The sequence below is a fragment of the Myxocyprinus asiaticus genome, chromosome 36, assembly GCF_019703515.2.
Source record: "Myxocyprinus asiaticus isolate MX2 ecotype Aquarium Trade chromosome 36, UBuf_Myxa_2, whole genome shotgun sequence".
Taxonomy (NCBI): Eukaryota; Metazoa; Chordata; class Actinopteri; order Cypriniformes; family Catostomidae; genus Myxocyprinus; species Myxocyprinus asiaticus.
Genome location: NC_059379.1, coordinates 32,425,692 through 32,438,056, shown reverse-complemented (window position 1 = coordinate 32,438,056; position 12,365 = coordinate 32,425,692). Strand labels below are relative to the sequence as shown.

At 38.6% G+C, this 12,365-nt stretch overlaps 1 protein-coding gene across 1 annotated transcript in view; it reads right to left on the bottom strand.

The window, feature by feature from the left end:
• Positions 1 to 10: 10 nt before the first annotated feature.
• ace (angiotensin I converting enzyme (peptidyl-dipeptidase A) 1) overlaps positions 11 to 12,365 on the bottom strand; it is a 65,008-nt gene continuing 52,653 nt past the window's right edge. Inside the window, exons 20-25 of the mRNA XM_051673716.1 lie at positions 11,950 to 12,173; positions 11,239 to 11,383; positions 8,411 to 8,509; positions 5,823 to 5,945; positions 5,500 to 5,687; positions 11 to 891 (exon numbers count right to left, since the gene is read on the bottom strand). Coding sequence (XP_051529676.1) covers positions 683 to 891; positions 5,500 to 5,687; positions 5,823 to 5,945; positions 8,411 to 8,509; positions 11,239 to 11,383; positions 11,950 to 12,173 — 988 coding nt within the window. The 3' untranslated portion in view covers positions 11 to 682. The remainder of the gene's footprint in view (positions 892 to 5,499; positions 5,688 to 5,822; positions 5,946 to 8,410; positions 8,510 to 11,238; positions 11,384 to 11,949; positions 12,174 to 12,365) is intronic.

Sequence of the window (12,365 nt, the reverse complement as noted above, 5' to 3'; positions counted from 1 at the left end):
GTGAAAAACAATTACTTAAACAGTATTGTCAAAGAGAAGCCAACATCGGTTGATTTTTCAGTTGAGTTGGATAGTGGATATAACGATGCATGTGTAGATGGTATAGCGTTGGAAACTAGAGCTGATAGGGTGAAACCACTAGACTTCATTACTTTGAGCAAATAAAACTACATCCGAGTGCTTATGTATCTCAGTCCTCTGTTCTGGGATGAAGTGATGAAAATATACTGTATGTCCACAGAGAGAAAAAAGCAACATGGTCTTCAAGGTCTTGTTTTATACTATACTGTTATTTAAATGTTTTGTAGAAACAGAAGGCTGCTGATTGTAAGTTTTTATGAAATATCTCTGATCTTAGACAACAAACAAAGCCAGAACATCTGTACATTTGTTTATATTCTATTAAGACAAAAGTTTTCCAGTAAAGACATAAATCAGATATGCACACCAAGTTAAGAATTCAACACCTTCGAAACAAATTTTTTTTTTTAACAAATAAATTACAACAGTCACCATTAATTGCACAGTCAAACAAATTTGACCAAAAATAATAAGTAAACATTATATTCAAAAAGAGGTGATTTTAAAAAAATAATAAATAAATTAAAAAAATTTTACTGTCAAAAACCAACTAATTTAATGACAGTATGGTAAGAAAAGAATGTATAGTTTTTTAAGATTTTTACTTGAGCTCCATCTGGTACATGGATTTGTCCTGCAAGCGTTTAGTCTTGCTGTATTTGTAAGCCAGAAAAATGATACCGAGCAGGAAGATGAGACTCAGAACCAAGAGGATCCACTGACCAGCTACAGCTCCTGCCTCATCCACGTTCAAGCCCAGGAAGCTGACTGTTTTGGGATTCTCTTCTGGTTCTGTAGTAACTGCAAGAACTGAAAAAAAAAAAATATATATATATATATAAAAAATAAATGTGTAAAGATTCTGTTCAAATAATTAAGTATCACCAGAATGTAAAACACCACGAATCCAGTGCATTAAAAATTCTGTGTGAGGTATCTGTGGTTTGGACTGGCTAACACATTTCACTCAAGAAGTAGCATTATTTTATTTTATTCTGTTTCAGTTCATTGGACTGGAATTCTACACTGGAAAAAAAAAATGTTAGTTTAACTTCATTCATTTGTGGACATTGGTTCCACACAAAAACAATTCAGTTTCCTTGATATGAAATTAAAATGTAGGCTTTACTCAAATGCCACTGACAGTTAACAAATCCCTGTCCTCAGCCTAACTTTTAGCTCCACTCATCTCCACAATGGCAACCTCAAAAAAAGATCCAACATGACAGAAACTCCTCTAAATCACAACATATCAGAACATTAAACACTAGAAAGTCCCCTACTTGTTTCATTTTGCGTAGAAATACATTACAATAACACTTAATTAAAAAATGTACTCATTCAGTCCCATGCAAAACATGCTGGGAACTGGAAATACTTTGCCTGGTTTCAGCAATACATTGATGCAACAAATATTATTCACATAGTCCCAACACAATTGGATTAAGTCAGCATAGATGTATTTTACATAATGAAATTAAGTTGAGACAAAATGATAAAGAATTGTGTTGCATTAGCTTATTTGAATTGTTATTTGAACAAGCAGCAAAAATAACTAAGTGCACACCAGCCGTTAGAATTCTGAATCAATTCAAACTTTTCATAGCAATGTGATCATAGCACATTTTGATGACTGCATTGAATATCACCTTGACTTTACAAAATGTAATTATGTACTCATCTTAAACATAAATGTATTAAGTTGATTTTAAGTTTACTGGTTTATATTTTCAAAAGAGCTTCCTTCCTGATAAACGGATCGATTATCTGGAGTCATCGGAGAGGGAATTAGCTGCTAACCCACTAGTGACCAAGGCAGACTTGGAGGACATCTTGGAAAAGTTGGAAGACTTGGAGAATCATAACCGGCGAAACAACGTCCGAATTGTTGGAATTCCTGAGGATGAAGAAGGCCGAGATATGGTGAAATTCCTAGATGGGCTCTTCCCGAGTCTGGTCGACATAACAGGCCATAAGCTGGAAATCGAGTGAGCTCAAAGAGTTCCGTCTCGGAGATCCGTGGAGGGAGACAGGCCCCGATCAACTCTGGCCAAATTTCTGAGATCATCCGATAAAGATCTCATGTTACGTGAGGCGAGGAGTAAAGGAAGGCTTTCTTGGAAGAACCACAGCATTTTCTTGTTCCCAGACTTAGCAAATTTGACAAGAGAGAAACGTGATAGATTCAAGGAATGCAAGAAACTCTTACATCAATGGAAGGTCACTTTTGCACTGATGTTCCCGGCCAAATTGAGAATAGATACTAAAGATGGCCGCAAAATATTTACATGACCACAGCAAGCAATGTCCTTCATAAAGTCAATGACCGAGTAAGTTATTTGTGGTTCTCATGTTGCAGCAGAGTGGGCATGACTCACTGACATTCACTTAACTGTCCAAGGAAGCTGAGCACCTTTTTTGTTTCTTTTTGTGCTGGTTCCACCCAGCGGCTGGAGTTTGTTTTGTGGAAAAACATTCCTTTGGGACAGTTATGTGGATGAATCTACATAATAAATCATATAGTTGGTGCTTTAATGTATCCCTTTTGCAAAATCCTGAATTCCAACAAATGCTAAAGGCTGAAATCAGTGTCTATATGGACCAACTGGTCCTCAGTATCCTCTGTGGGCATGGCTTGGGAGGCACTTAAGACGGTTCTTAGGGGTCGGATCATACAGTATGCCTCATTCATCAAAAAATCCAAAGCACGAGAACTCGTGGAGTTGGAAGGGAATATTAAAAGTTCCGAGGCAGAGCTGAAGTGCCGAATGTCGTCTGATGGCCTCAGAGAATTTACCCAATTGAAATACAGCTCTGACAACGTACTGCCCAGTAACGGCTTTCCAGCCGGGCGCCTTCCAGTGGCCCAAACAGGGCATTAAGTATTTGGGTATTTTTTCCCAGCAAATTTGTCTGATTTAGTTAATTTTGACCCCTTAATAAAAAGGTTTTTGAGCGATGTGGGCAGGTGGGCTTTGTTACATTAATCTATGATTGGGAAGGTTAATGTTATTAAAATGAATTTTATTCCAAAATTTAACTACCTGTTACAATCTCTCCCTGTAGATGTCCTCCTCTCTTATTTCAAGCAATTTGATAGCATAGCGAAGTCCTTCATTCGGAATGGTAAGCATCCTAGATTACATTTTAATAAGTTACATAGGCCAATTGACAAAGGTGGGCTAGGCCTACATAAGATTTTGTTTATTATGATGCATTTGGTCTCAGACATTTGGCTCATTCGTTGCTTACACCTGAGAGAGCCCCTCCCTGATTTTGTATTAAACAGGAAGTTCTTGCCACTATTTTGCCATTGCAAAGCCTTTCTATCAAACTAATCGGAGAAGTTAAGTTACACCCCGTTATCTCGCATTTGCACTCGGTATGGACAAAAGTGTCCAGAGTGTTTAATTCGGACATTTATTTAAATGTTGCCTCAAGCATATGGTTGAACCCTAAATTATGTATTAATAAGTCCCCTTTCTGCTGGTCAGAGTGGATTGTGAGAGGGGTTACTACACTCGGTGACCTATATGAGAGTGGAATGTTGAGATCTTTTGAAAATTTGGTTCAACATTTTGGGATTCCCAGATCTCAGTTCTATAGGTATTTACAGCTGCACCACCTGCTCTCTATTGTTTTTGGGAGTAGCACACACCCCCATAAAGCAGCAGATACCCTGGGAGAGGTGATTACTGCTTTTGGAAAAGGTCATGAGGCATCAGTATATTACTCCCTGCTAATTCAGAGTCTGGGGGTTGGAGCTTTTAACTAACTAAGAGATTATGGGAAAAAGATTTAAACTTGGTATTGGAGGAGGGAGTGTGGGCTAGGATTCTAAAAAACATCAAGTTTGCATCTAGAGATGCAAGGGTACGTCTTATGCAATTTAAGATTTTACATAGATTCTATTGGACCCCCTATAGATTGTATAGGCTTGGTCTTAAAGGCACACCCACCTGCTGGTGATGCCAATCAGAAGATGGAGTAGTTATGTGTACTTTTGACAGCTTATTTGAGCCTGATCCTATTTTCTTGACTTTGTCCACTGAGTGGTGCTAAAAGCTAATTAAATTTTGCCCCAAACAGATAACATTTTAAGGTTAATGCTTAATTACGTTTTAAATCAACACAATTGACCTCCCTAACCTAAACCTAACCAAAAGTATCATAAAAAGCAAAAGTGAGATGAAAAATTCAATTGCTGAGGCAACCATGTCATTATGTGGTGCTTCTTTGACACTTTTGGCTCATGTTTCGACTTGCATGCTCTTCAGGACTCGTATCACAGATCTTTGCATCACAAGTGCAACACTCAATCAGTTGAGCTACCGTGTAACTTGATCACACTCGAACAAGCTTGTAAATGTAGTTGGCAATGTAATGCAAACGTTAAAATGTAACGCCTTATGTCATAAGATATAATTGTGTGAGGAACAAGACGAAAAATAATTGTTTATGAACTGATAATCTGCTGTTTTACTCGTGATTTGTGTGAAAGGGATTAAAAGTCGTTGTTGTAGCGCCTCTAGTGTTCATTTCACCAGGAAATTGCAAGTGATATGATGCCTTTATTTATTTATTTCCAAACGTGATGTTTCATAAGCCATGCTGAATGCAAGATCTGCATGTCTGTATACACCGTAAAGAAAGTTGAAATGTTCTCTGACAAGAAATTAGAGAATAATGCATTTATTATTTTGCCAAAATGAAACAAGATGCAGTTTTGAGGCAAAGAAAGTTGAAGCAGCATTTTCCCAGCGGCTTTCTGCTCTCCCCTGTTTGTTAAAAGTTTGGTAGCTGTTACAGACGGAGCTGAGTGTTTCAGCGCCTGATCTCTCATTCATTCTGCCTGTGCTACAGCGTGTGATAAAATGATTGCAAAATGCGATAAACGGTAAAACTACAGTATATGCGCTACAAACCAAGGTGTTCATGAAAATAATAATGAATGATAATAATATGGACAAATGTATTGCCAGTCTGCAATATAAAGCAGTATAAATTAGTATTTTTGTATCACTGAAATGGCTGGAGGTGGCTTATACTGAGAGAGGTCCACATTCAAGGTTGATAATGGCAGCACCCTAGTTATGCTGAAAAATAAGATGGATAGCAACATGTTTCTATGAGCAGGTGCTGACTCAGGTGCCTGGATAAGTAGTCTGCTACATCCTCCACAACCACTCAGAACCAACCTGAGAACTGCGCTGTGTAAAATGCATTCAGCACAGATTTTGGAGCATTTGCTTCATTACATGATTGCATAATTCCTTCAAAGAATCGGGAGCTAAAAGAATGCAGAAAGTATGTGCAAATAAACAAGGCTATCAGTGAGTGAAATTCATTCTTAGTGAATTCTTCCCTCTGTGTTTGGAAACTGTCCAAACATAGAGCTTCTAAAAACTCCACACTTACTTTTGTATGGTGTCCAGTCATACTCTGGCCATCCCAGGATGTCACCATTCTTTTTGTTCTCCTGTTCCAGCCATTCAATGAGTGGTTGGAAGTACTCCATTAGTGGCTGGACAGACATTTTGGGTTGGCCAGTAATCATAGCCATTGCCTCTGGCCAGGGTTTACTGAAGCCCATCTTCATTGCATCGCTAAAGGGGGAGGACAGACATTTTCACTCACAGAAAAAGTCAAAAATTATGAGAATGTACAAAATCGTCCTACTTCATTCCTCTTTTTGCTTGTATACAATAGAAACAGTCTGAGTTTGTCAGTGATTTACTGACCCCAGGAGCGTCCCCGCTTCTTTGGACTTGTAGATGTCACAGTTGTGGAGTGGTGCTGGCTGACCGGCGGCTTCACACAGGGCCTTGTGGAACTGGAACTGGATTACAAAACTCACAAAGTACCTATTGGAGCCAAAGCAAATAAACAATCAAATAAAAGTCTCAATTGGTTATTTCATATGTTGTGCAACAAGCAAGGTGCTGATATTTTCAGAAACATTTTGAAAAACCACTTATGTTTTTACTACATGAGATAAGAGTAAGTGCCCTAATTAAATACAGTATAGGGGCATCACTCCAGCATGTTTATTGTTTTTATTTAGAGTCCCACAGACACCCTACACCAACCCCTACCCCTAAACCTAAACTCTAACTTCCCTTACAAAAATTAACTATGGTTTTACTCCAGTAAACACAGTATCACCATAGTATTTTGTAGTAAAATCATAGTAACCACAAAATTATTAACTGCAATTATTACTCTAGTAAAACCATGGTTTATTTTACCCGGATAAAACCTCTCTCAACTCCCCAACCTTCATTGTGACCAAATCAATTAACGTTTATTCTCATTTTTATTTATTATAAGTAATATTAAAGGGTTAGTTCACCCAAAGATTTCTCATAATTCTCTCATAATTTACTCACCCTCATGCCATCCCAGATGTGTATGACTTTTTTCTTCTGCTGAACACAAACAAAGATTTCGAGAAGAATATCTCAGCTCTGTAGGTCCTCACAATGCAAGTGAATGGTGGCAAGAACACTGAAGCTCCAAAAAGCAAATAAAGGCAACATTAAATAATCCATAAGACTCCCATGAGTGAATCAATTTACTCGATCCAGTCGGTTTTGGATGGAAACAGACCAAAATGTAAGTACTTTTTCACTATAAATCTTGACAAAAGTCTCCTTGGCGATCTTGACTTCCTATAGTGCCATCTAGCACTCTGCGCATCCATCAAGTTTGGAAGTGTAATTGAGCTTGAAATCATGATCGTGCCTAGAGATTGGACTGGATCACTTTAGAAGACATTGATTAAACTACTGGAGTCTAATGGATTAATTTAATGTTGCCTTTATCAGCTTTTTGGAGCGTCAAAGATCTGGTCATCATTTACTTGCACTGAAATGACCTACAGAGCTGAAATATTATTCTAAAAACATTTGTTTGTGTTCTGCAGAAGAAAGAAAGTCATACACATTTGGGATGGCATTTTGGGGTGTACTAACCCTTTAAAGGAAATACTGCAACATAATCACATTGGAAATTAGCATGTTGTTTACTAGAGTTCAGATAACCTAGGATCAACTAGGGTCATTACATTTTTTCTCCACTGATAGTTAGGTTTATGTTTGGGATTTGGAGTTTGGGTTGGGGGGTAGAGTTTATAAAATATGCATTCCTCTTCACTGTATTACATCTTGAACAGCTGAAAACAACTCACTTTACAACTTGATTTTGGCAATCCTTCATGGACATTCCACCCAGATACACCCAACAACACTTACTGTTTTGGCCACTGGGGGCAGTGTTCAGAATTTCGGTAAGCACAGACCGATTTTAGTAAAACAAAAGTCAACATACTGTTTCCAGTTTCACTGTGAAATCAGTCTAAATATTAATAGTGGTGACAGGAAATGGGATGGAAAAACATAGGACATAAGGTGGATTCAAACCCAGGTCTTCCACACAAAAAATATCACATCCACACCATTGTTACACCCCTGCACGCCACTGCAGCAAAACATTTTCATTTTCTGTGTTTCCACCAGACCACTGGAGTGCAAATAACCGCGCTGTGTGGCAGGTGCTATTAACATCAGCCTGATTTCACAGTGAAATTGGAAAGAGTAGGACAACTTCTTTCTAGCAAAAATCAGTATATGCTTACCTTAATTTAAAACACTGCCCCCAGTGACCAAATCGGGAAGTGTTGTAGGGCGTATAGGCACGTGTGAGCTTCATTTATGTCCAGGAGAGGTTGCCAAAAGTGAATTGTGAAGCGAGTTCCTTTAAGCTGTACAGGATGTAATACAGTAAAGAGGAATGCATATTTTATGGACTCTACCCCCAACAAAAACCCAAATCTAAACCTAACCACTTGTGGAGTCAAAATTAAAGGTTAGGGGAAAAGTGCAACCTCCGAATCATGCTCGTCAATGAATAAGCGAACGCGTTGGCATACTGTCCCTGATCCTAGGGTACCAGAAGTTTCGGAAACAGTTTGCTGACTTCCTGTGTGATCATGTAGTGCAAATAGTCACTAAAAAAAAAGGATTCAATCTTGGCTGCATTTCAAAATCCTGTGAGCTGAATCAGTGTCTAATACATGGGCAGTTGTCTTCATAAACAGCATTTTAAACTAAGCAGAACCTCAGGAGTGACTGATTTTAATTGCTCTTCATAGAAGAACTTTGTTCAATGACAATTTTACATGGCATGTAATGTGAATAACCCTCCGTTTGCCTTGACTAACGCTCACAAAGGAATCCACCATATACATGAAGGATATATGTGACATTAACTCCAGTTTTGGGCATAACCGAAGATATGTGCATTAATTGATCAACAAATTGTTATCTACCTGACATATGGCACATTAGCTGGGATGTGGAACTTTGCACCAGGGTCAAAGTCTTCTTCAGTGCGGGGTACAGGTGGACACAATCCCTGGTACTTCATTCTAAAAAGGAGACACAGTGATATCATTTAAATAAATGCGGCTCTGGTTAGAGGTTGCACATGACATATTTTACATGTTAATTACATGTTAATTAATTAGCATAGAACAATAACAATATGAGCTAGATTTTACATTTGTAAAAATGTGAGAGGTACTTTTTTGGGCAACAAAATCACTACAAGGGTTTGGTTGCTAGACAGTTGTTAGGTCATTGTTAAGGTGTTTGCGTGGTCAGTAGAGTGTTCCTAAGTAGTTGCTAATGTGTTCTGTGATGGTGCTAAGGACACCATAGGCAGTTACTATGGGGTTCTAGGTGGTTAATAGGACATTTCCTACTGTGTTGCTAGGTGGTTGCTAGGGTGGTTGGTAAAGTGCTTTTATTGTTATTAGAGCATTAATTGATCTTAAGTGTTTTATGGTGTTCTGGGTGGTTGCTACAGTAGGCTGTTGCTAGGCGATTACTTGCCTAAGACAGCATCTATAAATAAAAACTCCACAGAGGTCGTGCCTAGAAGGTAACCCTCTCATGTCAACATTTTCATGCATGCACTTTCCTGTTGATGCTTTCGCCGCTAGTCTTTCAGCTTATTAATGATGCAGAGCATTAAATACTTTAAGTCTCCAAGTATAAGTCATGCTGAGTTGATGAATGCAAAAGCATTTATTATTATTATGATAACACGTGCCATGCATAAAAAAAATAATAGTAATAATTTTGCCATCTTGAAATCTCATATGCATCCCATGTTTCTAGGGTACAGTAATGTTTTGACAGAAGTTCATGTTAAGGCACATATTACTTTAAATTGGTTGGTTGGGTGGCTGGTAATTTCTTCACCATGTGTAGGGGGGTTTGAGAACATTGCTAGTTCTTGAGAAGAAGACCATTTCGTTGGTGTGGGTTAAAATAAGTGGTGATCTGGTGCTATAATGTGTAATTTTGGATGTTATAATGACTGCTCATAATCTTGGATTATTAAAAAAAAAAGTTAAAAAATGGCGGCCCGCAACATTTTTCATCAATGACAATATTACTACCACTAGACTGACCAGTCAGCTCTTAGTAGCAGAACCAATTTGATGTATTTTACTACAAGCTAACAATATCCCACGATAGACAGTAGCAGATTTAGAGCTGAAGTTATCACATTAATTATGTGAAATATTTATTTGAGCGCATGAATTTGTCATCAGGAATGACTATTTACTGTGCATAACCTAATTAATATATATGAGTTTCACCACGGGCAGCACAGTGGCTCAGTGGGTAGCACTATCACCTCACCTCACAGCAAGAAGGTCCTGGGTTCGAGTCCTAGCTCAACTGGGCCTTTCTGCGTGGAGTTTGCATGTTCTCCCCGTGTTTGTGTGGGTTTCCTCTGGGTGCTCCAGTTTCCCCCACAGTCCAAAAGACATGCAAGTTAATTGGAGACCCTAAAACACCTGTAAAGTGTGTATGTCTGTGTGTGTTGCCCTGTGAGGGGCTGGCCACCTGTCCAGGGTGTTTCCCTGCCTTTGGCCTGAGACAGCTGGGATAGGCTCCAGCACTACCTGTGATCCTACATAGGACAAGCAGCTACAGAAGATGGATGGATGGATGGAGTTTTGCCACTTTGCATCCCTGTGAGAGCGCCGAAAGCATCAACAGAACATGCATGCACAAGAATCTTGACATGAGAGGGTTACCTTCTAGACACTACACTTCACAGATACTAGTTGTTTACTAGAATTGCTCTGTATAACTGCTTTGTGCATGTACAATAAAAGCTATAATAAAGGACTGTCTATGGTTTACAGTGAAGACATATATGTAGGTTCTTTCTGAACTATCAACAAAACCAATTTTATCTCTGTATGATTATGTCGGACATGTAATAGGTTCATGAATACACATCCTTTATTTACCCCATATTTAACACACTTCTTTCCTGACAAAAAATCTAGAGTTCTGGCAAACTAGCCGCAGACTTTGCCATTCATTATTTTCACATGCAAATGAGCTTGTGATTTGCCACTAATGTTTGCCAGAAGTTTGCAGCTCTTCACCGGTAGTGGTGAACCTGCAGCAAACCTTTGGCAACAATGGACAATTTGCCACAAGTTTGCCGAAAGCTCATTTTGCATGTGAAAATAAGTATTAGTATTACACTGTTTTTATTCGCACATCCTTTCACAAACAGTTTGCGCAGTACAGTAAGGAGACGGGGTCCCGTTCGATATTACATGGTGTTATGAGATCATCGTTAGATTAGGCCTAATTTCTGTTACAGCAATTGTACTTTGGAGATTAAATTAACAGCCATTTGCTAGAGTTTGTGCGATTGCTCCGTGAAAATTTCAAATCTACCAACAGAAACTGCGAGGCAATTGGGTCTTAATAGAGCAGATGCAATAACAATGACAGTGGTTCATGAAATAATTAATGTGAAATCATGAGTTTGTCCTGGTCCACATATCCTGATGAAAATGTAAAGAAACCCAAATCTCCAATGAACTTTTAGAAACGGGGTGTTTCAAAACAACAAACAGAACTATTTGGGCACTTTCAGTTCAATTTGAGTGAAAAGCCCATTGAAAGCAGTTCTTTCCTTGGGTGCCAAAGGAACCCAGAAGTGCTGCCGCAGAGTGTTTGTTTGTAAACAGTAACTTAATCTATATGGTCAAAACCAAATTGGCACTTGTTTATCTCAAAAACCCCCAAGGCTATGAAGTACTAATAGAATTGTCACCTCAGGTTCCACCACTCTTTGTTGTATTCTGAGCTTGAGATCCGGCCATCAAATACTTTCCACCTCCACTGGTCCATCAGATAGCCGAAAGGTAGGAAGGCAATCTTATCCAAGGCAATGCTCATAAGGAAGTTGATAGTGCTCTCTACAGACCAGTGAAGACCAATTAGTAATCAACATTTAACACATATTTTTTGCACATTTTGAAAGGATTTTTGAAGTCAACTAGAAATGATATACACAACCCATTTAACTTCCAATATGTGACATATTTCTGAGGATACTAAAAAAGAAAACTCTAGGGCAGGACTTGATTTTATCCATTGGGAATTGATTGGATCGTCAAACGTGAGCGATGTATTGCAGAATGGAGCCAGGTGGTTGAAGTGAAAGATTTGAAAAGTAAAAGGCATTTGAGACATCAGCGAAAAATGAAAGGAGGAAGAGAAGTTTAATTAATTTTGATAACATATTATAAAGACAAACATTTATTTATTTATTTGGAATAACGTGCACAGATTAATCGTACTCCAAGAATATGTGTTTTAAGAAAGTAAATAGGGTTCATTTTGAGTTCATGTTGTCTTTAAAATGGTATTAGCCCAATAACGATAAATATATGTGTAATAACAATGTTATTATTACAAGTAAAAACCTGCAGGATTAATTAGTCTAATTGTTGACATATGTAACTTCCCATATGGGGGTTACCTTTGTTGTCCTCCACCTTGTCGAGCAGGCCGATGCTCTGAAGATGTTTAGGTGTGGACACTGACAGGGCCAATACATCACCAATGGCCTCATGGAATCCAGGGTTGGCGCCATCGCGGAAGGAGAGGGGTTGATCCTTGTACTGCAGGAAGTACTGAACATGGCCCATCTCATGGTGCACGGTGATGAGGTCATCCATGGTCACCACTGTGCACTGCTTGATCCTAGAGATGGTCACAGGATGGGAAAGGTCCACAATGAGGTTCACAAGATAACACGTGGAAAGGAAAACAGATGTTGTTTCAGCACTAACATCCTCACTATATCATATGGGCAAGAAAAGTAAGTGAAATTGAGAACTGTTTGGCCTGGCAGACATATTAGTGCACTAAGTTTTCTGAAGCCATGACATCAAA